This window comes from Dendropsophus ebraccatus, chromosome 4 (assembly GCF_027789765.1).
Source record: "Dendropsophus ebraccatus isolate aDenEbr1 chromosome 4, aDenEbr1.pat, whole genome shotgun sequence".
NCBI lineage: Eukaryota > Metazoa > Chordata > Amphibia > Anura > Hylidae > Dendropsophus > Dendropsophus ebraccatus.
The window spans coordinates 94,601,751-94,629,508 of NC_091457.1; the positions used below are offsets into that span (position 1 = coordinate 94,601,751).

At 44.9% G+C, this 27,758-nt stretch overlaps 1 protein-coding gene across 1 annotated transcript in view; it reads left to right on the forward strand.

Annotated features, from left to right (window-relative positions):
* Positions 1-8,385: 8,385 nt before the first annotated feature.
* The window catches only part of SLC7A5 (solute carrier family 7 member 5), a 45,095-nt gene continuing 25,722 nt past the window's right edge, over positions 8,386-27,758 (forward strand). The window contains exons 1-2 of the mRNA XM_069966295.1: positions 8,386-9,478; positions 19,708-19,833. Coding sequence (XP_069822396.1) covers positions 8,956-9,478; positions 19,708-19,833 — 649 coding nt within the window. The 5' untranslated portion in view covers positions 8,386-8,955. The remainder of the gene's footprint in view (positions 9,479-19,707; positions 19,834-27,758) is intronic.

A 27,758-nucleotide genomic window follows, 5' to 3' on the forward strand; every position in this document is an offset into this window, starting at 1 on the left:
GCTCTATTGAGCATCAGATGGAGGCCGCTTAGAAAGCTCTGCTCTTTGGCTACTGAATATAGGTCGATCCTACAAAGTGTAAAGACGAATTCTTCAAGTCATGTATAATCCAATTAAAGGTATTATTTTTTCATTGATAGACGTCATGGGAGGACAGGGTTAATTCTGTAGAGATTATAAATGCTCCAAATTAAGTAATTTCTTGTGTGATCTTACATTCAGAGCTGGCACAGGATACAGTCCAGTACAGCTTTTGAGATAAGAGGGTTTGTTTAATGGCGCATACAGTGATGTTAATATGGATCTGACGTTAGGGAAAATTGTACAGTCTGAACTCACCTAGGCTGTTCCTTAAAGGGAAACGACAGCAGGTTAGACTTTAACCTGCTGCTATGTTCTTACAGCACATGGGATGCTGAGAATAAAGGTAATTTTCTTACTCTAATCCTTAGCGCTGGTTTCGCTAAATCTTCACTTCAATCAGGCGGTTTGATGCATTGGGAGTGGGATTACAGCTGGGAGCTCCCAGGTCCAGTCTGCAGGACACAGTCTGTGCATGGATGTGTTTTTGTGGATGTGCATTAACCCTTAGGGCCCTATTCCACCGGACGATTATCGTTCAGATTATCGTTAAATCGTTCGAATCTCAACGATAATCGTTCGGTTGAAATGCAGTAACGATTAACGACCGAACGAGAAATCGTTGATCGCTTTATAAGACCTGGACCTATTTTTATCGTTGCTCGTTCGCAAAACGTTCGCAAATCGTTCGCATTGAATAAGACATCGTTCGGTCGTTCGCAATAGATACGAAAGCAATAGCGAATAAATACGGAAGAAGAAACGATCGCAATTACGATCATAAGTAACGATTATCGTTCCATGGAAATGAGTGAACGTTTTCAGGTCTTTCGCAATAGCGGTCGTTTGAGATCGTTAATCGTTAACGATTATGCAAACGATAATCGTCCGGTGGAATAGGGCCCTTAGAGTCTTCTAACCCAGCGCTTCTTAAACTTTTTCTACTGGAGCCTCATCCAACAGACCAAACCAATGCCTGGGCTTCACCACACTGACCAAGAAGCTGCTTGGGGCTCACCATCTATAGTGGAGGTCCATTAAAAAGCTCCATTGAAAATAATGCTAGGGCTACCTTTTCACCTGTCTTCTAAGCTCTTTATACGAATAAAATAAGTACAAAATGACTTAGTAATGTAGATGGAGATTGTTGCAAACAGTGAAAGCTGCCTCGCCAACAACTGATTGGACCCACCTCTGTCTGAGAAGCACTCTTCTAACCTGCTTTTAGTTTCCCCTTTAGGTATGGCTCCTTGTGGAGGTAAAACCTATAGAGCATCAGGAGTTGTTATCCAGCTTTGCACGTCCCCTGCAGACATCTAACTAGGCATCCACTGTAAAACTAGGTAGACCTCCCATTCAGGATTCTGGGGATACTGATGATATGAAGGGCTCCGCAGCCACCCCACCATATAAAAAATGATAATACTGCAGCCTTTGCTTTTACTGCTGTAGGCTAAGAACAACCCTCATTGCTGCTGAGTCTTTCACCCAGTATTACTAGAATATTGAATGGCGAATTTTCCTTGATATGAAGGAATAAAGGCCCTATTCCACGGAACAATTATCGGCCGATAATCGTCCCATGGAATAGAAGGCATTGATCATCTGACATCGTTCATGTCTGCTGATCATTGCGTAGTTTGTCTTTCAAACATGTTGAAATACAAAAGACTTGTACAGCAGCGATATGCTGCCGTCACTCCGTGGAATAGGAGCGGCGGCAGCAGACCACTGCTGTATGCAATGGGCTGCACGGATGATCTAGCGATCACCCGGGCAGGTCCCCCCCCAGCTGCTGCTGTGTGGAATAGCATTGGCAGCGAGCACTAATAGCGCTTGTTTGCTCCTGTCAGTTGGCCCTTGGAATAGGGCCTTTAGTATTGTAACATAATAGAAAAACTGAAGGACTATTACAATGTATTGTAATCCTGTTGTACAGACTTATCTGGAAATTCCTGCTGCTGAACCTTGCAGATTACAATCTGTCCTATAGCAATTCAGCACTGATAGGCGTTTCCCATATGACTGTTATAAATAGGCAGTCTGTTTCTGGCCACCAGTGTGGGAGCTTTGGACAAAATTGCAGAAGCAGAAATAAAATGAGGCCAAACTTGTTCTCTTATGTAGGAGCCTGTAAAGCCAATTCTGTGTATGTCCAGTCACCACTTTGTGGACCCCCTTGCAGAATGTAACTGTGTCTGTGGGAAGAAAGAATATGCTGTATGTGGAACAGTTATTACCTTTAGTCATATTGGATATTTTGTAACCCTTGCCCTGCCATTGTCTTTACATTGACCATAAACATTTCTGATGACCTATTTTAGTCCGAATTTGTAACAAAAATACGAAAAAAAAAATCTTTCCATAGGTTCCCGCCCCCCCTGGTTAGGCTGGGTTCACATTGCGTTTTTTCAAATCCGTTTAATGCATCTGTTTTTAATTGGTTACTATTAACAGACAGTAAAATGTAGTAAACATCCGTTTCATCATAAAATGTTAAACTCATTACAAAAACGCAGTGTGATTTGGCTACACTTCTGGATTTGGCTACAAAAACTAAGCTACTAAATACCCAGATATACTATTGCAAATGCAGCAGAAAACTTGCACGGTTTGCGCCAACAAAACACTTGGCCACACAATTCTGATTTAGGCCAAGTTCACTTGGTATTTTTTTTAGGAAGACTGAGACTCCGGCTTTACATTAGTTTCTATGGAATCACGACCGTAGTGTATACACTACGGCCATGTTTCTCTGTGGCCGCACAAAATAAATGACGTGTCTATTTTGTGCAACCGTTATTCAGTGAACAGCGTCTGCACACAATGTAAAGTACAGCTCCCGACTGCATTCTATTTTAAATAAAATTATGTTCATCCGGACAATACTATAGAATCTGCCCGGTGAACATCACACACATTTGCAAACACCGGCTGATGTTGTATATAGTGTAAACATGGCCTTAAAGTAAACCAAATATATTTGGTGTAAACTTGGACTGGAAACTCTTTAGATGCATCCAATACACTTTGGTAAACCTAGCTTTTTGAACACTAGAAATTAGACCATATTAGTAAATTCCTTCAACTATTTTTATAATTATTTGAATGTTGCAGCTGCCCCATGTGTGAGAGGCCTGAAGGCTGTTCTCAAGCTGTGTTACTGTGATGTTTTTAAGGGAATCTTATTACAAGACTAGCAAGCAAATGCTCATTTGTCGGGTGAATATTTTAGCAGGTTAAAAATTATTGTACAATGGCCCTGTGTAATAAATCTGACAAATCCAGCGATTGTTCATGCGACCCCGTCTGCTTATTAGTGGAGCCATGTAATAGGCAAATGAGCGCCAGTCTACTTGATCGTTGCTCGCTGCGCACATGGCTTTGCCTGAGTATTACCGCCCTAACATGCGTTTTAATGCATGTTAAAATTGTAGTGTGAGCACAGCTGATCATCATATGAAATTGAATGAGCTATCACTCTACCTGACTAGTGACACTTCATTGTTGTCTTTAATGCTGCGTTTACACGGAACGATTATCATGCGAATTCGCACGATAATGATCGAATTCAAACGATAATCGTACGTGTAAATGCTGCGAACGATCAAACGACGAGCGATAAATCGTTCATTTTGATCTTTCAACAACTTCTCAAATCGTTGTTGATCGTTCGCAAAAAATTCTCAGATCGTTCCGTGTGAACAGTCGTTCGCCGATTTAACCAATGTGTGAGATAGGCTTAAGCGATCACAGAACGAATTTTCCGTACGATATAGCGTACCGTCTAAACGCTGACCGTTATGAAAAAAAAATTGTTACTACGACATTGTTATTCGTACAATCGGGCGAATTATGACTTACAGAAATACTTGATGGGCATGCAAGAAGCTAACCCTAATGGTGGTTTTACACGGAGCGATAATTCGCACAATCGCACAATTAACGATTTTGAATGAACAATATTTTTTATAACGATCAGCGTTTAGGTGGAACGATACATCGTACGGAAAAATCGTTATGCGATCGTTTTGCGATCGCTTAAGCCTATCTCACACATAGGTGAAATTGTTGAAAGAATGTTTACACGGAACGATCTGCAAATTTTTTCCGAACAATCAACGACGATTTGAGAACATGTTGAAAGATCAAAATGAACGATTTCTCGCTCGTCGTTTGATCGTTCGCTGCGCTTACACGTACGACTATTGTTCGAATTCGATCGTTATCGTACAAATTCGAACAATAAATCGTTCCGTGTAAAAAGACCATTGTGTGTGTGTGTGTGTATGGGGGTGGGGGGTCAGGTACAATTTCCCTTTTAAGAGTTTATTGCCATTTTGGAAAATGTTGCCTTTGTTTACCTCACTTCACTTTATTAGAAACTTTGTTCACTAGTGTCCCTGTTACTACACATTTTAGTGTTTTGTATGTTTTCCTGAGTCTGTGTCGCTGAGAAGTCTTACATCTATACTGTTCCCTGTGAAATGATCTGCTTATTTTTTAATAACCCAGTAATATGGTATAAATTTTGCTTTTGTTTTAACATTTAGAAATAAAAAAAAATAAAGTCATTATACATGTTCTTACTGTCTCTGTATTTAGTCACATGACTCCTGGAAACTTCACTGTCCCATGCATCTCCTATGTACCAGCTTAGCCTGTTGGTCTTTCTAACCATGATACCCACTACTAAGCCCTGGTAAGACAATTGGATTATTTCTTCATTTTCTATTGAGAAATCCTGTGGCTGGAACCTCCCAAGGCCTGTCATGAATTGGTAGCTTTGAAGTGGTTGCTGACATTCCGTGTAGCGGAGACCAATCATTCTGACCAATCATTAATCATTCTGCTATAGAAGACAGATATAAGCTGTAGCGATGTTTTCTAGGACACCCTAGGGCTATGTTCACATATGGTATTTTACTCAGCATTTTGCTTAATATTTTTTCAACCAAAACCAGGAGATGACCTGACAGGGCAAAATTATAATGGAAACATTTGCACAGTTTCTGTGTTTTCAACCCACTTTTGGTTTTGGCTGCAAAAGTACTAATCAAAATACTGAAGAAATTACTGTGTGTGAATGCAGCCAAGGGCTGCATCCAACTTCTTCAGCCACTGGTATTTGAATGCCAAACAGCGCTCATCTCTGGTTGTGTGATAGCTGGGGATTTGAAAAGTATAGGATCTGGATGCAAAATGCAGTATTTAAAAATTCCCACATATATTAATTGCAATCGTATCATAAGTACCTATAATACTAATAGGACTTTGGTCAGTAACAGTATGACGGTAACATTTATTACATGTATCCCTTGTATAGTGGTATTATTTATTAGCTGTATGACTATAATTTGGAAATATATAGTATATTATCAGATATAAAACCATATCTCGCATATCTATTTTGTCTGGGAGACTTGTGAAGAAACCTGAGTTTTGAGTTAATGAGTTTTAACAATGGGGCACAATCTGAGGTTAGTTAGGGGAACATCAATGTAAGAAAATATTTCTTAACCAATTGAGTAGTAGATGCTTTAAAATGTTCAGATGTGGTTGGTAAATGTACAATCCCCCCGCCCCCCAGTTATAATACACCATGACCCTCTAGAGTTCTAATAGACTGTGCTGCTTTACAGTAAAGTTCCAGCATGGAGCCACTTCAGTGATAAAGGAAATGTATAATGATGAATTCATGTAGTTTCCTCTTCATTGACTCCATGTTCAGGACTCATTGCCAGCAGATGGCGCTCCCTGCACTACTCGCTCAATATTCTTTAGACGTTTAACTCCCAGCATAATCACAGGTTATTGAAATATGATTATTTGTCCAATGTACCTTGTATTATCAGTCAGGCTCTGTGTGGATTCACTCAATAGCCTCTTGTTCCCAACACTTCATAATTAACCCCTGACGATCCAGAAGTGGTATGTACAGCATTGCTGTATACACCAATCAGTCATAATGCACCTGCTTAAAGGGGAACTCCATATAAGGAAAATGAGTTTTCTATTAAAAGTACATTAAAAGTTATATAGATGTGTCTATACAATGTATTACTATATCTGTACGGTTCTGCCACACTGGTAGCTGATAGAAATCCAGCAAGTGAAGAAAAATTGCCTCTGTGCCAATTCACTTGCCTCTGTGCCAAGTCTCCTAAAATATAATTGAAAGCACTTTTTGACCCTTGAAGAGGTCATCCCATAGGGAGCAGATAATGTCTTGTATTGATGCTATCTATCTTCTGGCGTCACATGTTGCTCCAATGCTGTGCAGATCACTTTACAGCAGCCTCCTCTTATCACCACAGACAGAACAGGAAGTCTTGGCTTAGTTTTAGCCCAAGTGGTGAGAATAAAAACTTCAAGATCTCAGGATTATTTTATAATAGCCGCTGGCATGTATACTCATGGAAGCTGATCGATGTCCCGCGGCGTGGCTCCGTTCCCGTCCCACGTTGCCGTTCCAATCCGGCAAGCGCTCACATCCGCCGGCGCTGTGACTCCTCTTCTCTGCCTTGTAAATTGAAAGCCGGAAGTCACGCGCTTCCATAGAGAATGCATGGAAGCAAGTGACTTCGGGCCTATAATGACAGCTCAGAGAAGAGGAATCACAGCGCCGGTAGATGTGAGCGCTTGCCGGATTGGAACGGCACCGCGGGACATCGATCAGCTTCCGTGAGTATACATGCCAGCGGCTACCAGGGTGGCCAAAATTTTTTTTTTAGTGAACTGCTTCTTTAAGGCTGAACTGGGCTGCCAGTAACTGCATTGCAAAGCTGCAGAGATGCATGGTAAAGCACATGTGCAGCACACTGCCGCTTTATGGAAACTTATACAGATGGTATTGAGCTGTGTCTTAAAGGAGTAGTGCGGCGCTGCATGAAATTACCAAAACGTTTCCCAAGCTGCTCATATATCCTACCTACAATGTTCTGCATTGCCAGGACCCTAGACGCCCTTTTCCCAGCCTCCGGTCTGCCCTCTGTTCATTTTTCAAAAAGCCTGCACTTCCTGTCTGAGCCAGCGTGATGCTTGATGCTGAATGCCTACAACTCCCAGGCTGCAGCGCGCATCATTACATCATATCGCCATCCCCTCTACCCGCCCACCTAATCCATATTCCTCCCCTCTACTCTGATCACACCCCCAGCCCTCTAGTGCCCGCCCTTCATTCCAGTCATTACCTACAGATCACAGAGAGCGATTACACTCTGGGAATCCCCTGTCTAAAAGTGTACAATGATGGCCGGGCGGAGAGACAGTGTCAGATAATGAATTGTGCGTTGGGGCACAAGCATCCCAGGGTGTCTGACACTGTACTTGCTCTTTGCGATTACATAGAAATGAGTGAATACAGAGCGGAGACACATTGGGAATGTATAGAGGAGATGCCGCTGTTCCGAGCGGCGCATGCGCTGTACATGGGATTCTATTGGATGGCGGCGGCAGCATGTGATGCTGCATGATAGTCAATGGGAGAAGAGCCAAGACGTCAGAGAGGGGGGCCGAACCATGGGACAAGCTGTAGATGGGGAAACGGGTCGGACAGCCCAGCACAACCCGGGACGGCCCGCAACACGTCATGCGATTACGGATTGGAACAAAATGGCCGCCGGGCATAGGGGGTCGACATGCTGAGAAAAACCTAGGAACTACAGAACTTCCGGCGGTGGACGGGACATCTAAAAAATGTGAGAAGACGGCAGAACAGGTAACAGCATCACATTAAAGTTCTATAACTTTGTAATGTGGTGCTGGATTTACATAAAAGTCTAGCGCCGCACTACCCCTTTAATAAAATGGCTGGGAATACGCAGCAATGGTGGCAAGTATATTGCGCTGGCCTATAGTGAGATTCTCTCTCTTGCCCACAGCAACCAATCACAGCTCAGTTTTCATATATTAACCAGCTCTGGGAAAATGAAAGCTGAGCTCTGATTGGTTGCCATGTGCAACAATGAGAATCTTACCAAAAGACAGCTTGATAAATCTGCCCCTAGCACAAACCAAAATACACACCACACTCTGTGGTGTGTTTACACAGAGAGATTTATCTGACAGATTTTTGAAGCCAAAGCCAAGAATGGATTTGAAAAGAGGATACATCGCAGTCTTTCCTTTATGACCTTTACCCTGTTTAGAGTCTGGCTTTGGCTTCGAAAATCTGTCAGATAAATCTCTCTGTGTAAAGACACCGTAACATATAAGACAGTGAAGAGTGGATTAGTGACGCAGGAGTTGCGTCATACTTTTCCAGCCTCCACATTCTGCGCGTGTGGGGTGGAAGAGGTTAATGTGTAGTGCGGCCATCCTCCAGCAGGGGGCGGCCTATCCCTACTCTCCATCTGCTCCATCTTCGTTTCATCACATTAATATGTATTTCTCGTGACGTCGGTAAGAGCCCGAGAATAAAACCTGAGCGGCGGGAGCGGAGGATGTCAGTGAACCGGCACCGGGGGTAACGAGCACAGCAGCCAGCACGGGGGCACAGGTGTCCGGCACAGCCACACAGCTCACTCGGGACTCAGGGGGACCAGAAGGACCGGGGACACAGCACCCAGGAAGAGCTGCCGGACAAGGGAGCACGTGGGGAAGGCACCCACCCACGTGGCACCAGCAGCCTCCGAGGGTCCAGCACTAGACAGAGGGTCCGCCATCAGTCAGAGGGGCAGCCAGTGACAGAGGGGCAGCCAGTGACAGAGCGTCCGCCATCAGACAGAGGGCACGCACCTGGGCACCGCGTCACCTGGCGGGCCACTCACTGAGCTGACAGCTGCCATAGTGAGGGGCAGCCCAGAGGAGCAGCGTCAGGTCGGGCACCTGCTGAGCGTCCAGCATCCCCAGCGGGCAGCCACCACACCGGACATGTCGGGCGGCAGCTTGAAGCGCCGGCAGTCGGGGTCACCGGGGCCCCAGGAGGAAGAGGCTAGTGAGAAAATGCTCCGGGAGAATGGAGTCGCAGCCCCGGGAGAGTCGGCGGTGGAGCTGAAGCGCTCCATCACCCTGGTGAACGGTGTGGCCATCATCGTGGGCACCATCATCGGCTCAGGCATCTTCGTTACCCCCACCGGCGTGCTAAGAGAGGCGGGATCCCCCGGTTTGTCGCTATTGGTATGGGCCGTATGCGGCCTTTTCTCCATTGTGGGTGCCCTGTGCTATGCCGAGCTGGGCACTACCATCTCCAAGTCCGGGGGAGACTATGCCTATGTGCTGGAGGTGTACGGGCCGCTGCCCGCCTTCCTGAAGCTCTGGGTGGAGCTGCTCATCATCCGCCCGTCCTCGCAGTACATCGTGGCCCTGGTGTTCGCCACCTACCTGCTCAAGCCCCTGTTCCCCACCTGCCCGGTGCCCGACGACGCGGCCAAGCTGGTGGCCTGTCTGTGTGTCTGTAAGTAGCTGACCCCTCCTCACAGTGCTGGACATACCGTCACTGCATTCCCATAGAGACAAAGAGACATACACTATATATACACCTATAGACACAGTGACACATACACTATATACATCTATGGAGACAGTGACACATACACTACATACACCTATAGAGACAATAGCCTATCTATAACTGTATACACCTATAGAGACAATGGCCTATCTATAACTGTATACACCTATAGAGACAATGGCCTATCTATAACTATATACACCTATAGAGACAATAGCCTATCTAGAGCTGTAAACTTCTGTAGAGATGACACTTCTAGAGCTGTATACACCTATAGAAACAATTACACATCTAGAACTGTATACACCTGTAGAGACAGTGACACATGTAGAACTGTATACACGTGTAGAGACAGTGACACATCTAGAGCTGTATACACCTATAGAGACAGTGGCACCTGTAGAGCTGTATACACCTGTAGAGACAGTGACACATGTAGAACTGTATACACCTGTAGAGACAGTGACACATCTACAGCTGTATACACCTATAGAGACAGTGGCACCTGTTGAACTGTAAAAAACTATAGATACACTATAACATCTAGAACTGTATAAAACTATACACTATAACTTCTAAAGCTGTGTAACCTTCTGTTGAAACAATGTAACACCTAGGACAATATACAGTTTCTCTTATATACACACAAGAGTCTTACTTAGTCACAGGATGGTGAGGTTCAGTTTTCCCCTCCAAATTTTTTTATAGCATTTTATACACATCTTGAAGCTTGTGGGTAAAGTCTGAACCCAAATAGTTGTATATAAGAAGTATGTATCTATACACATGGCAGCTCTATCTGCATCATTCGCTATGTGTTAATCTACCGTAGCTATATAGAAAGTTGCAGACAATGGATTAACCACCATCGTTCTGGTCAGAAGTCTTTATTATTTTGAATTCTGACAGACTGGCATCAATGGGATGTGCTAGATGCCGGATTATCCAGTAATCCATCCCTTGTAGTGCCATCTCCTTGTGCAGGGACTCCGGACCTCCTCCTGGTCAGGGAGCGGACAGGCATAGGATGGCAGCCAGTCCTGTAGATGCCGCTGTTACCAGGCATGGCTGCCATGATGAGGATTATAGGATTACATTGCAGCATGCAGGGTACCAGACACTCATGGCACATAGATGCTCCTACAGACTATGGGATTCAGGACTACATTTAATAAAGCTGTGAGATGAGAAAACCTCTTTAATGGATCACTATGACTAATATGTTCCTAGGTATTTTAATATTTTTAAAGGCATATACTTCTGAAATTCTACATTTTAAGTGTCAGATTATTAAGCTTTCTGGATTTTTGGATGTCAGACTAAAGAAATGTTATTGCATAATACTATAAACCTTCTGTGTACAGTATGTGAGTTCTTCAGGTTACCCAAAATAAGAACAGATGCTGATACATAGTAAGCAATCTTCACATTGTAGATAATGGGTGTCATGGTGCCTGGCTTCAGAGTTTGCATCATATCAGCCGCTCTCTACTCCAGCACATGGTCTATGGATGGTTGGTGCTCCACCTCCCATTCATTCCATGTGTGTGTCTCCTCCCCTTCTCCTCGCTGTCACTCCAGCATTACATCAGCTTCTAAACCACACATCATTGTTACCCAAACCGGTTGAGGCCGGGAGCAGGAGCTTCCGATTATATACAGCCCATTAATTCTACTGTCCCAAGGCACACCCCTCCTATTATTAAAGCCTCTAGAACTGGTCTAAAACCAGAATTACAGACTAAATATTAGGTTTCTCCACAGCTGCTGCATGCGACAGAAGGCATACATTTCTTATGCATGTGTCCCTGGGGGAGCGGGGTGCCATGTGATAACATTTCCAGTGGTCATCAAAATGCAGTTATACAGAAGTACATATATACATAGTCTACACTTTATAGCAAACTGGGATGATAAGGCAGGTAGTGTGGGGTGCCAGATAAGGTTGGCGAGAAAAAAATGTACTTCTGTTTAAAAAATCTCTAGTCTTCCAGTAATTATCAGCTGCTGTATGTCCTGCAGGAAGTGGTGTATTCTTTCAGTGCTCTCTGCTGCCACCTCTGTCCATGTCAGGAACTGTCTAGAGCATTAGCAAATCCCCATAGAAAAACTCTCCTGCTCTCCAGACTGGAGAGAATACACCACTTCCTGCAGAACATACAGCAGCTGATAAGTACTGGAAAATGCAAGATTTTTTTTTTTTTTTTAATGGCAGTAAATTACAAATCTTTGGCATTTTCCGACACCAGTTGATTTGAAAGAACATTCTTTTTGCTGGAGTACCCCTTTAATGTCCCGGAATTCCGTTTTAATTGCTATCAGGTTGTAGTCAGTTGTAAATCCTGTATTTATCGTATAGACTTTAGATCATCTTTTTTATAGTATAGGGATGAGGACGTCAGTAATCAGGTGAACTGCTATAAGATGTGTAAGAGGAGGATTCTCCTAGAAAATCCTGTTTACCTTGCTGCTGATGAGATTATTAATGCTATATACCGTTAAGCCAGCCGTGGCCATGCTAACTGGTTTTAAGGAGTCTAATGTTTTCATAAGTGCATGTGGTATAACTATGTCTTCCAAACAAAGTGATGATGTCTACAATTCAAGTGGGGCAGATGGTAAAATTTTTTCCTATAAGAATAGAAGTCCCTAGTGCCCTATTAGTCTATTACATTAAACTCCAAGGCAATGATGCTTTACAGGTTTGGCTGGTTTGGGTCAGTTACTAGAGATGAGTGAACCTGGTTCGGGTTCGAGTCGATCCGAACCCGAACATTTGGTATTTGATTAGTGGCAGCTGCTGAAGTTTGATAAAGCTCTAAGGTTGTCTGGAAAACATGGATACAGGCAATGACTATATCCATGTTTTCCACATAGCTTTAGGGCTTTATCCAACTTCAGCAGCCACCGCTAATCAAATGCCGAAAGTTCGGGTTCGGATCGACTCGAGCATGCTCCAGGTTCGCTCATCTCTATTAGTTACCCTTTTCTTTCTAAGTTTTACCAAAAACACTAGCTCATTTTGATTAACCCTGCAGCGATGAGATGAACTATGAGGGCATGTTAACAAAGGGCGGATATGGTGCAGATTTTCTGCTGCGGAAAATCAGCATTCTATCTGCCCTGTGTGAAAATACCCTTAAGGTAATTTTACACAAAGCAGAAAGTAGACAGTCCACTGGGTTACACGGATTTGCAGTTTGCTGTGGATTTCAACTCCACCACGTTTGGTGAGAAATCCTCAAATCTCACATGCTGTTCACTGGACAGCAACAAAGTTCCATTCAAGTGCTCCATTCAAGTTACGTTCCGAACCCGGAACCCCTGACGAAGTTCCGGGTTCGGGACGTAACGCGTAGGGTGCTTTGGACCCCATTCAGCTGACCACACTCCATGGGGTGACACTTGAGTTTATGTACCTTGGTTTAGTTAACCTCTTGACTTATTTACTTCTTTTATATGTATATACATGCACATTGTGTATTGCACTTTGTTGATTATAGGCACGTGCACTTTGGTAATTATGAGTTATTGGTTTCTTTTGTGTCTCTTGTATCATTTGTAATTTATTTGTGGAGTGTGAGTTCATATATCTTGGAACTGAGTGTGGGGAGGTAGGGACCCCATGTATTGGTTAAGGGTCCCTCCTGGATATTTCTTTGGGTATTTTAAGTGTTTTTAATGTTTTTGGGGTTTGGGTAGGGTTGTTTTCTGTATGTACTAATATATTAATAAAGATGATGTTTATATATTTTTGAACATATAGTTGTGTGCCTTGTGATTTATGACATACACTTTCTCTTCTTATGTGCAATTGAAATCATGGATATAGTCATTGGCTGTATCCATGTTTTCCAGACAACCTTAGGGCTTTATCCAACTTCAGCAGCCCCAGCTAATCAAATGCCGAACGTTCAGGTTCGGATCGACTCGAACCCGAACCCGGTTCGCTCATCTCTAGTAATAGGGCCTTTAGAGTAGAGTGGTGGTCAGTAACCTAGACAACGAGCTGTCAACATGGAGAGTAAAAGAGCAGCATATCAGGAGAAGGAGACACATTAGCTAAATAAATGTATTTGCAAAAACATTAAAGCATACAAGTTGAATTATGTTACTTGAGATGGGAATACCCCTTTAAGAAACTCTTCGAGGTTATGTTCTCACCTACTGGTTTTATTTGCAATGACAAGCACAAGACAGGGTGTCTAATGTTAGTCCCTGCTGTTGCTACCAGAGTTGCTATGTGCCAAAGCCAGAGATCTGCAGTTTAGTTTTGTTCCTATGTAAACAGTTGACTGGAAAGAATGCCGTCCTGCAGATCTCTTGGCTGTAGTGTACTGTACATGGTGGGTTTGCGTAACGCTATTGTAACCTTCCGTGAGGAACAAGTTCTGCTGAGATCCTGGGGGCAATATGTCAGGAATAATAGAGGCTGCTGAGCTGGTCCTGTGACCATGAAAAACACAGACAGCTTGTAACAGCAGGGGGCAGCTCAGGAAGGAGGGGCGACCACTGACTACTGTATCACCAAGCATTTCTAGTACAGTGGTGCCTTGGATTACGAGCATAATTTTTTCCAGGACTGTGCTTGTAATCCAAATCCACTCTTAAAGCAAAGCAAATTTTCCCATATGAAATAATTGAAATGCAGACAATTGGTTCCACACCCCCAAAATAATAATTTTTTATTCTGAATAACATGTAGAACAGATGAAACAAACAATGAGAAACTGATGAATATGTCATATTATAAGTTACTGTACAGTAATGACGAGGATGGGAAACACAAGGGTGGACAGAGACTGCAGGGAGCATGAAGGAATGAGCAGAGCAGATGTGGGCACATACATGCAGCACTCTCTGTCCGGGGAGAGAGGGGTTACAGCTATGAAGAGATTACCTCCACAGTCCTGTCCCCTGATGTAAGCCCCAGCCTGAAGTGGATCTGCTATGATTTGGAAGGTGAGGGAGACTTCCTGGGTGAGTGCAGTGCTGTAGACCCCGCTATGCAGACCATGCCCCTCCTCCACTCGCACTCCCACCCAGTATAGGGAGCTCTTAAACCAAAGCAATGCTCTTAAACCAAGTCACAATTTTGAAAAACTGTGAGCTCTTCTTGCAAAACGCCTTCTATCCAATTTACTCTAAAACCGAGGTACCACTGTACCTGGATATGTTCTGCATGTGTCACGTGTGTGACAATATCTACCTATGCATCCATCCCCAAGACAAAGCAGCACAGTCTCTGTAAGGGTACTATATCACAGGCCGAGCAGAGCCCGATCAACGATGTAAACGAGTGCCGATCTGCTAGATCGCCGCTCGTTTACTGGGCCTACTCCATGGCCCAATGATCGTTGAGCGAGGGCTTCAGGGACATCATTACCGATGTCCTTGCATCATACCGTACATTACCTGTCAGGTCTTCTCCTCGCTCTGTCTTCCTCCCCGGGTGCCGCGCGCTCTGGCTTCAGAATGGACTGTCAGCTGACAGGCCACTCAGCCAATCACAGGCCGCGGCGCTCCTGGCCTGTGATTGGCTGAGCGCTCCGTCAGCTGACAGGCCATTCTGAAGCTAAAGCGCGTGGGACCCGGGGAGGAAGACAGAGTGGAGGAGAAGCCCTGCAGGTAATGTATGATGTGCTTCTCAAATTGTCGGTCGCCTGCCGTACACCGCTATTCCACCGTAGCGATGTGCGGTGGAGATGATGATTTTAGGTCTGGCCCTAAATGACCGATCAGCCGATGACACGATCATCGGATAATTGTTCTCTCTATTCCACCGAGCGACAATCGGCCAAATGGGGCCGATTCGGCCGATAATCATTCCTGTGGAATAGGGCCCTAAGGTCCACTTAAATATAGATTGGAAAAACCATAGCACTCCCAATAAAAATATGTGTAAGGGTGCGTTTACACCTACAGGATCTGCAGCAGAACTGCAGCAGATTTGATGCTGTGTTCAGTTATTTAAATTAAATCTGCTGCAGAAAATCAGCTGCAGATCCTGTAGGTGTGAACGCACCATAAAATGGGCTTTATTGCATCATTTGTAGTACCAAAAAAAATGCAGCATTTCTGCAGCATTCCGCTTTATGCATCAATATAACATATGTATAAGTGTGAGGCACTTTCACTCTGATGTTACAGGAAGACAGCTGCATATTTGTCTCATATCTCATATCTGCTGTATGTTCCGCTGTTATCCATCTATGTGTGTATGTACTGTATATATCTACCTATCCATCCGTCTCAGATCTATCTGTCTGTCTGTCTTCTGCTACTTCAGATGTTATTGAATATTGTACAGCTTTTCTAATCTAGAGGTGTGTACTCTGCAGTTGTCAGGGCATCCTGGGTCTTGCAGTTCTACAATGTGTAGATTGGTGAAGCCACCTAAATTAAAGTGGCCAGTTCCCATGACTTGTCAGGCATGAAGGGTTAACAGCCGTCTTCAGCAGTGTGATAAATGTGTTTGATCTGGCTCTGGTGTGGCTTCCTGACAGCCTGCTTGTTCAGGTTTCCATCTGACATATAAAGGATTTACCTGCGTCATTCCTTACTCCTCACGTCTCCCAAGGATTGGTTGTGCCAAGTCTTCATTATTATTCGTATACAGCAGAACGTCAGTGTTCCTGCGAAAGAGTTTTAAACTGCAGCCACTGTAGGGGGCAGGCAGGCTGCACCAGTAATCTTGTGTAAGGAATTTAGGGATGGTCCGAAACTGCCAAGGTTCGGGTTCGTATGAACCCGAACGCTCAGCATCAGATTCCCGCTGTCTGCCCGCTCTGTGCAGTGGGTGGATACAGCGGGAGGACCGCCTGGAAAACTGGGATACAGCCTATGGCTATGGCTGTATCCCAGTTTTCCAGGCGGTCCTCCCGCTGTATCCACCCTCTCCACGGAGTGGGACAGCGGGAATCATTACCGAGAGTTCGGGTTCATACGAACCCGAACCGAACTCAGTTCGGACCATCCCTAGTAAGGATGCAGTCCTATGGATTGGAGCTTTGAGCATCACTTAGGCCTCTTCCACATTGCAGAACATGCATCTGTATTTGTTTCACCCCTGTTTTTTGTTCACAAACACAGGTACAAAATACTGACCCAAATGATGCAGGGATTTTGGGACTAAATCATTGACTGCCTTCCTTTGGACTTTCAAGACCCTTACCAGTCATGACAATGAAAAATCCCGCTCATTGTTTATATAGTCACAGTCTATGAGCGTCCATCTACTCCTTTGCCAGAAATGAGGGAACAACCACCCCAGATTTATGGAGGACTTCAGATGCAATATCTATTCAGTATCCTATATACAGGAGATGTTTGACATTTCTTTGCATGTTTCTTACTGCATTAAAGCTTTTAGACAAGGTATTTCCTGGAACATTACTTTTTGTAGATCTTTATACAGATCCCTTGCAGTGTTTTGATGAAGTGCCAAACAGTCAGGGGAAGAGAGATGATAATGGAAGTCTAGATTATATCACCATATTTTCCATGAAGTAGCCTGTCCATAGGATATATGGTATTTCTGTTATTTTATTCTTGCTTTCCATAGTTTTGGCCTCCATGGCCCCCCTGCTTGCTGTTATTAAATTGAAGCATTAACTGCTCATATTTTGAGTTCCACTCCTTGTGTGGTTGAAAAAATACTAATCAAAAGACTGAAGGACACACTATAGGGGACATCTATGAAGTCTAGCCTTTTTTACGCCAGGCTTATAAATGTCCCTGGAGCTCAGGGGATTTATGTATGCCTCTACATAAATCCTGATCGCATGGAGCCCGTTCATGCAAAATTTTGAAACCTACGCCAGCTCAGAGCTGGTGTAGGTTTCAATATAATTTTTCCATTGGAAAAAAGATAAATGCGGCGCACGCAGAGGCCGCTTCCCCACCCCCGTAACTTTCCCTCTCTGCCCCACTGGCGAAGATGGGGCAGATGCGAAAAAAATATTCGCAAAAAGACCATTTGCGAATATTTTTACGCCGATCTGCCCCATCTGCGCCTAAAAAAGGCATTTACGCCTTTTCATACATGTCCCCCTATGTGTGAACATAGCCTGAACCTGAGAACTATTTTAGCCCCCAATAGCCTGCACAGCTTTGGCTGAGTGTTCAGCCCATGGCTTCATCATCAGGAGTCAGGAAGAACCAACCGTAAGATAAAGACATCCCTGTATGAGGAATTGTGCTGACTCAGATGCTGGGTCTCACCACTACTGGAAGGAATCCCTCATCTTCTGAGCAGAAGGTACAAGTCATGCTGTACAGAGCTGAAGGCGTCTCAGCTCTGTATTTACACAAGGGGTTAGAAAATATCTTTCCTGTTAATAACATCAGTCCAGGAAGCAGGATCTTATAAGAAGCCAAAGCTCTCCAGTGACCTCTGGTGATATCAGTGCTGTGCCCCAAGACAGGGAGATGTTGTTGTCGGCTGGAAATAACTACTTCAACAAGTGCCTTTACAAATGGGTCTGCCTAATCAAAGGGGGTTTAATAGGACAGACTTATGTGGGAATTATATCTCCTCTGCCCAGTCCTTAAATAGTGCAGCATTGTCCTTATAACCTTCAGCCACTTGTAGATTATAAATATTCTGTCTGAGATATTTCTGCACTGCCTTCCTGCTAAGCTTGTACTGTACATAGCATTCTGTCTCAACAAGCACAACTGTAGTGTAAAGCATGGTAACAGCATAGTTTTCTAAACTAGGTACAGTGTGCTGTCTGGCTGTTTGGTACTGTGCCCTGGCCCCTTTTGTGACACCATGGGCAAGTCGATGAGCGCCCCTAACTAATTGCTGGCAGAATAAAGCCCTGGCGTTGTGCAGCTCCATACCTGCCAGATCACACAATGAGACCTTTGTCCTGATCACATTGAACAAATCACCCCATAGCATAGCATGACGGCTGGAAAAAAGAACTGGAGGTCTTGTGCGGGAGCGCTAGAGAGTAGCATTATTAGTGGGTTCTACAAAAGCCAAGGCTGATAAGGGGATTTTAGGGCATCTGGTGCCAGGATCCTGTAGTGTGAAGTGGGGGTGCATGCCATACAGTCAACTTTTTTTTTTTTTTTTTTTGTGAGCCGATTAACAAAGTCTGTGGTAGCTCCAAATATAGGCGCTTATCGAGCAGGGTTAACTATTTTATCGCCCAAAGACATGGGGGCACATACATTTGGGTCTTTAAAATGGACTCAAATGCAGAGTAGTAGTGGCCTCATGGGCCTGAATTCAGAGGAGAAATAATGATTTCTAGACGATTAGATTCAGGCTGGTGTATATTGGGAAAAACAACACTTTTTATGTGTTTTTGCCTGCATTTTATTGGCTAACAGACATTGAAACCAGATGTTAAAGGGGTTATCCAATGCTAAAGAAAAATGGCCACTTTCTTCCTTCCAGTTTGGGTGGAGTTTTGTAACTAAAGCCCCTATTACGCGGGTGACTATGAGGAGCAAACAAGTGCTGTCAGTGCTTGTTTTCTCCTCATTCCCCGCTCGCTGCCACCACTATTACACGCAGCAGCAGCAAGCAGGTAAAAAGCTGAGGGGGCTGCCCAGGTGATTGCTTGATCGTCCGGGAAGCCCATAGCATATAGCAGCGGTCTGCTGCCACCGCTCCTATTCCACGGAGTGACGGCAGCAGATCGTTGCTATATAAGTCGTTTGTCTTTCAACAATGTTAAAAGCCAAACAACTGCAATGATCAGCCGACATCGTTTATGTCGGCTGATCACTGCCTTCTATTACATGGAACAATTATCAGCCGTAACGGCCGATATCGGCTAATAATCGTTCTGTGTAATAGGGCTTTTAGTTCCATTGAAGTGACTGGAGCTTACTGCAAACCATATCTGAACTGAAGCCAAGAGTGGTGCTGCCTCTGGAAGAAAGTGGCCATGTTTTTGTAGCGCTGAATAACCCCTTTATATGAAAGTCAATAGAGAAACCTTAAGTGCAGCACAGGCAACGATTTTTTGTGACAATATGTTGTATATATTGATACAGGAACATGCGTCGTATTGCATTCATGACACACTGAGTTTCCACCTAAGCCCTTCACAGCACATGTTGTATTATTGCCCAAGTACTTCCTGTTTCGGAGAACTCACAGTTGTAGGCTGTTGCTGATAACCATACTTTCCTCTTTTTCTCTCTTTCAGTGCTGCTGACTGCCATTAACTGCTACAGTGTTAAAGCTGCCACAAGGGTACAAGATGCATTTGCTGCTGCAAAACTGTTGGCCCTGTGTCTGATAATCATCCTGGGCTTTATACAGCTCGGCAGAGGTGAGTCAGTTCTTACTTGGAGATTTCACACATTCCACCTTTGCCACTTTTTTACTTTTTTTTTTTTTCCTGCTGTGTTCACATTAATTGATTTTGAAAACCATGACAACGTGTGACCATAGCCTCAAAGCATTGTGCTCATCTTGTATTTCTTAAAACATATGCCAACATATTTACCATCTATATGTAATTGTATTGCTTTACAATTACATATAGATAATAAATATATATGTAAATAAATTCACACGTTCAGTAGTTTTTCTGGACCATATATTATGTCCACAATTGTCAAAAAAATTATTCCCTAGTGCACCTGTAATCCCTATTTTTTTGCAAATATTACAGATGTTTTGTCCATAAAAATAACGGATTCGCAAAAATTACAGGTGCTCTTTTTGACTTCTATGGGGGAATCCGCACAGATCCGTAAAACTACAGATAATGTGAATAGCCCAATAGAAATCAATGTGCTCTAAATTTGTTCGTAATGGCAAATAGTGTAAAAAAGGCCTTACTTTGAAATATGAACATGTAAAAGAGGAGCCTGTGGAGCCTCATTGAAGAGTCTCAAAACACAGGACTAGCCAGATATCCCTCCGGGAAGGACCCAGCCAAGGGGCAGCTCCTGTTAGGAAACCACCAAAACCACCATATTAAGTGGCCCTATAAGTCAATGTAATGACAAGGGATGAACCAAGGTTAGGTAACCATCCACATACAGCTGTTTCGGGGTGTTGCCCCTCATCAGTGTGGAGCAGGATTCTGGCTAGGTGTGAGCAATGCCTAGTAGAGCCATAAGAGAAACAGATTGCTGAACTCAGGGAGACCAGCCAAACGACAACACTGCCGGCTGCTAGTGAAAGCGCTCAATGCAGTGAAGTTCTAGGTGCATTGCCCCCTGGGAAACATGAACATGCAAAAGAGGAGCCCGTGGAGCCTCATTGAAGAGTCTCAAAACGCAGGACTAGCCAGATATCCCTCCGGGAAGGACCCAGCCAAGGGGCAGCTCCTGTTAGGAAACCACCAAAACCACCATATTAAGTGGCCCTATAAGTCAATGTAATGACAAGGGATAAACCAAGGCTAGGTAACCATCCACATACAGCTGTTTTGGGGTGTTGCCCCTCATCAGTGTGGAGCAGGATTCTGGCTAGGTGCTCTAAATTTGTTCGTAATGGCAAATAGTGTAAATAAGGCCTTACTTTGAAATAAATAGCCATAGTCACTTGCTGCTAGACTGCAGCACTTCTCTCCTTCAGCTTCTCCTCTCCCTTCCTGCTCTGTGAGCGCACATGTGATGTCATTTGTGCATTGGAATGTTGGGGGAGAGAGCGGCCTCTTGTGGACAAAGACGTAATACTGCCAATTTCGAACACAGCACCACATTCAACTGTATCCACTCCTGATTAGAAGCACAAACCCGACTTTTCACAAAAAAAATGTGCACACTCCCACTTTGCACAGAGCAAAAATGCTCACAATAATAAATTCCTCTGAATTGGCTGCCATTGCCACTGGCAACCAAGGATATTAATGGATACAAATGAACAAATCCTATCTTAAATGCTGGATGGATTCACATAGTGTAACTAATCACAGTGCCATGAAAGGGTTAGAAGCGTCTTCACAGAATTAAAGGAAACCTTTCAGGTGGGGCAGCCCCCCAAACACCCCCATCCCCGGACGGGACCCGACATACGTACCCTCTCCTGCGAGTCCGGCTCCCGGTCCTGCCGCAGAAATATGGCCATCGGCTCATCTGCGCTTATACATATTAAGCGCAGTTGAGCCGACAGCCATATCTCCGTGGCGGGACCGGGATCGGGTGCCAGACTCACAGGAGAGGGTACGTATGTCGGGTCCCGTCCGGGGGTGGGGTGGGTTCGGGGGGCTGCCCCACCTGACAGGTTCTCTTTAACTTTAGATTTGAGTACTTGCTGCACATATAAAAATATATATATTTATCTACACTTCCGCAGAAGTTCACAAATCCTAAGATATGCCTGTGACGGCACTTTAAACCCATACCTGGTGCTTTAAGTTACACTATGTGAAACCATTCAGACTCCTCCCTAAAGTTATATCTGCAGAAGATGAATACCTGTGGCTGTATCCCTGTTTTCTAGGACTCCCTAGGGCTGCATCCAACTACCGGAAATCAAACGCTGAGTTTTCAGGTTTGGATAAAATAGCCAAACTCAAACATTTTGACAGGTTCGCTTTACTTTAGTTATGTCGGAAACAAGGGGGGAGATTTATTGAATTGGTGTAAAGTTGAATTGCCTTAGTTGCCCCTGGCAACCAATCAGATTTAACCTTTAATTTTTCACAGAATCTGAAAATTCTACTTTACACCAGTCTGATAAATCTCTCCTCTAGTGACTAGGAAATAGTGGAAAACACACATTCGGCAAATGAAAAATCCTGAATATGCCCTAGAACCTGTGCTTAAAGGGAACCTGTCACCCCCCGTGCCGGGGTGACAGGCTCCCGACCCCCCGCTACAGCCCCCTATACTCACCTGATCCCGCCGGGTCCCGCTTTGGATCCGGTCGGGTCACGGAGATCTCAGCCGCTGCAGCCCGAGATGAGTCCAACGCTCATAGAGGATGACGGAGAGGCTGCCATGCACACAGTGCTAGTCATAGACTGACAGACTTTACATAGTCATCTGATGTAAGAAAAACAAACTGCCCCCTACCTTACAGGTGATTTAATAGGCTTTTAGGGACGTGTTCATCCAAATGCTTGCTAACTCTTTCCTATAACAGCCAGGAGAATTGTGACTGCTACGTTTGTCTTTAATACAGGATGCTACTATCTAAGTAATGTCTGGAAAATACAATGATATCATTCCAATGTTTGGTTACCATAAGGAGTATAGTAAGAGTATAGTTTTAGAGCAGTGATTAGTTTTGCAGGAATTATAAACGATTGTGCGGTTTTATGGGAGCACGTGTCTCGGCTTCCCCCTGCTGTATTACAACTTCACCATTTCTCCGCTGCCAACAGCCATCACAAGAGTTGAACACCTCGACTGGAATTAATATGATAAGGCCGCTGCTTGCCTCATCAGAAAATCTCACCCTAAGAGGATTACCTCCAAATCCCACTTATTTGGCATGGCTTTGTACCTAAAGCAACCTGTCTTCTGTCTGCCCGGTTGTTGTACCCGCTGCTTAAACTCAGACTGAATGTTTATCTAATTAGTAAAAGCTTGGCGTCCTCTCACCACAAAAAATACCCACAATACAAATTATATTTTATCCCTTTATACTCCACCTGATGCGTGAGGCTTACAGGAGCAGGGCGCTACATGTATTGTTCTGTGACTTACCACATCCTTTGCTTTACCTGTCTTGGCACTATTTTTGAGCTGTATAAAATTTGAGGTTATGTTCACACAGAGTTTTTTTGTCATATGTAAAGATGAATATTACACACCAAAATACATGAAACATATGTACATTGTTTTTTTTTTTGTTTTTTTGAATACACGTAGCACTTCACGCTAAATTGTGCCAGGTATTATTTAGCTATCTTTTCAAATACAGAGGTGTATCATATACGATAAAACATCACTTTTATTATGTTAAAATATGCTGTAATAGACAAAAAAACAAACACAGTCTCAAAACACAATAAAACTGGGTCTACCTACAGCTGGGGGCTATGTTCACACTACGTATATGTCCGGCCGCATATTTTCGCGGCCGGACATATACGTATGAAACTCCGGCCGGGACTTTACGCAAGTTGCGGCCGGATACGTACGGAACGCAAACTTACGCCCGTAGTGTACTTACGCTTCCTGAGCGCTCTTCGTAGCGAAATCTTCGCCTAGCCCCGGACACCCCACAGAACCTTTTGGATCGGCACAAAAAGCTTGAAAAATGAAGAAATCACCACTACGTACGGGACCGCATGTTACGCTACGGGCGTAAGTTACGGCATTTCCGTCCCGAAATAATGGTCTGGTTCATTTTTTACGGCGCCGCATACGATCCGGGCGTAAGTTCGTACGTAGTGTGAACTGTGCGGCCGTAGATCGTATACTTTACATTGTACGCAAACTACGTAAGTTTCCGGCCGCTTATTCACGGAACGCGCTACGGACGGAAACTTACGTAGTGTGAACCCAGCCTAAGGGGAACTATCAGCAGGTTAGACAAATGTAACCTGCTGATAGCTCCCTATTGCACAAGGGATGCCGAGGAGTATGTGTCTTACCTTCATCTTCTGCACCATTCCCGACCAGTTTTCAACTCCCCCCCAGCACTCTGCCAAAAATCCCCCCAGCCCATAGTTCTCCTTTAATACTAATGTTAAACAACACCATTTCAAGTATAACATTACCAAATGATGATATAGCTTATCGTAAGCTGTAGGTGGACCCAGTTTTATTGTGTGATGAAATCCTTTTTCTTTTTGTTTCTTTTTGCCTAAATGAATAAAAGTGGCGTTTTGATGTATGTGCTATGTCTCTGTGATAGTTGTGCTTCAGCATGGTATCAGAGCCAATTGTTTTCTCAGCAGCTTGTGACTATTCTACGATTCATCTTTTCAAATACACCAGGATAAGTGACACTGCACTTATTCTGAGCATCACTCCAGAGCTGCATTTATAATTCTGTGATCTGCTGCTCAAAACTTGTCTGAACCTATTCCACTATTTATGTGGAATGTTTTGTATGGTGTCAGATGTAATTACTACATCTTTCACAATGCATCACAGCAGGGCCGGGACAAGGAGTTTTGGTGCCCTAGGCAGAGAAGGCAAATGGTGCCCCCCCCCCCCCCCAACCCAGTGTTATTAGAATCAGTGTGCCACAGATAGTATTATGCCCTGAAAGTGCCCCCACACTGTATTATGAGCCCCAATACATTTGGTAGTTACCTTAACATTCTTACCACCATACAGTGATTACATATTGCCTCTGAACAAAACCAAAAGATATCAACAATGATACCATTGAATAATACCGCCACAGTTGTATATAGACCCCCTGTGTGCTGCCCTCAGTAGTATATAGCCACCTATGTTCTGCCCTCAGTTGTGCTATGATGAGATGCCTGCACTGCACCCATGGGAGCTTGTAATATCAGCCCTATGAGGTGTCTGCATACAGAGATTTATTGTCTATGTGCTCCATGGTGCTCTGGTCAGTGCAGGATCAGGATTATTATTAATAGACAACAGACTGCAGCCCCATCAATCACAGGGAGATCAGGGTGACTAAACCATGTCTGATCTGTATGTAACATGTCCCTCAGTCATCACACACACATCTGCCCCCAGTCATCACACACACATCTGCCCCCTGTCATCTCACAAACACACACACACCTACCCCCAGTTATCACACACACATCTGCCCCCAATCACACACACACATCTGCCCCCTGTCATCAAACACACATCTGCCCCCTGTCATCACACACATCTGCCCCCTGTCATCACACACACCTTCCCCCTATCATCACACACACACATCTGTCCCCTGTCATCAAACACACATCTGCCCCCTGTCATCACACACATCTGCCCCCTGTCATCACACACACCTTCCCCCTATCATCACACACACACATCTGTCCCCTGTCATCACACACACATCTGCCCCCTGTCATCACACACACACACATCTACCCCGTTATCACACAGACATCTACCCCCAGTTATCACACACACATCTGCCCCCAGTCATCACACACACACACATCTGCCCCCTGTCATCACACACACACACACATCTGCCCCAGTTATCACACACACATCTGCCCCCCCCAGTCATCACACACATCTGCCCCCTGTCATCACACACACACACACATCTGCCCCCATTCATCACACACACATCTGCCCCCAGTCATCACACACACACACATCTGCCCCCTGTCATCACACACACACACATCTGCCCCCTGTCATCACACACACACACATCTGCCCCAGTTATCACACACACATCTGCCCCCCCCAGTCATCACACACATCTGCCCCCTGTCATCACACACACACACACATCTGCCCCCATTCATCACACACACATCTGCCCCCAGTCATCACACACATCTGCCCCGTCATCACACACACACACATCTGCCCACAGTCATCACACACATCTGCCCCCTGTCATCACACACACACACACACATCTGCCCCCATTCATCACACACACATCTGCCCCCAGTCATCACACACATCTGCCCCCTGTCATCACACACACACACACACACACACACATCTGCCCCCATTCATCACACACACATCTGCCCCCAGTCATCACACACATCTGCCCCGTCATCACACACACACACACACACACACATCTGCCCACAGTCATCACACACATCTGCCCCCTGTCATCACACACACACACACATCTGCCCCCATTCATCACACACACATCTGCCCCCAGTCATCACACACATCTGCCCCCTGTCATCACACACACACACACATCTGCCCCCATTCATCACACACACATCTGCCCCCATTCATCACACACACATCTGCCCCCATTCATCACACACACATCTGCCCCCATTCATCACACACACATCTGCCCCCAGTCATCACACACACATCTGCCCCCAGTCATCACACACACATCTGCCCCCAGTCATCACACACACATCTGCCCCCAGTCATCACACACATCTGCCCCCTGTCATCACCCACACATCTGCCTCCATTCATCACACACACATCTGCCCCCAGTCATCACACACACATCTGCCCCCAGTCATCACACACACATCTGCCCCCAGTCATCACACACACATCTGCCCCCAGTCATCACACACATCTGCCCCCTGTCATCACCCACACATCTGCCTCCATTCATCACACACACATCTGCCCCCAGTCATCACACACACACCTTCCCCCTGTCATCACACATCTGACCAGCCACATACCTGCACTCATACGTTCTGCTTCTATAATGGTGATGGACTAACCAGGAAGTTGAAAAGTCACCTGTGGGGTCCTCATGCTGATCGGCCTCAGGACCCTGTGTGGACTCTAGCTGCCTGCAGCCCCACAGTATCTTGAGTTCGGGGCCTCACAGCAGGGGACACAGGAAGTGATTAGTTAGGCAGGTCAGAGGCCATTCTGTCAGGGAACATCAGTGTGAGATGGAGGCAGCTACTCACCTATCACTGCTGCCTCCGTCTCACAGTGGGAGCACAGAGCAGGGACTGGGGGCTCCTTACAACCCGACCCCTGCATCAGAAGTATTACAGCGAGGGTGCTGTGTACATGCAGGGCTCCAACACACCTCCTCTCTGTCAGGATAAAGCTGCTGCTGAAGGCATTATGTATCAGGGGAGACTTTGGCCTGGGGCAGCTGCCCCCTCTGCCTACGCTCCTGGTAACAGTGCAGGGGGTGGGCGGGCCGTGGGTGCTGAGTCCAGCCTTGCAGGGGGGAAGCATGGATGGGTAAACAGATTAATTACCCATCCAGATTGCGCCCCGTGTCATCTGGCGCCCTAGGCCATCGCCTACCCCTGCCTACTCTTTGTCCCGGCCCTGCATCACAGTAGTACCCTTAGTCTGTGCAGACAGTGAATAAGCATGGGACAGCAGTGACATGTAAAGTCCCGCAACCTGGAAAAAAACAGGAAATTAAATATGCAGCTTTGGTTGTAATTGGAGTAAAAAAGAATGTTGTAATTTATGACCAATATGGCAGAGCGTCTGAAAATGAAGTATAGATTTACACTTGCACCTATGAAAGTAATAAGAGGTGGCTTCTCTGAATTGATTATTCCCATTTTCAGAGGGGAACATTGAAGGCGTCAGCATACATGACTGTTGGGGACACCTAGAACTGGGTCACAGAGCTGAAGTGCTTGCTTTGAATTGCAAACCTCTAGTGACTGAAGCTTTGGAATATTTGCATTTTGGAGTTGGCAAA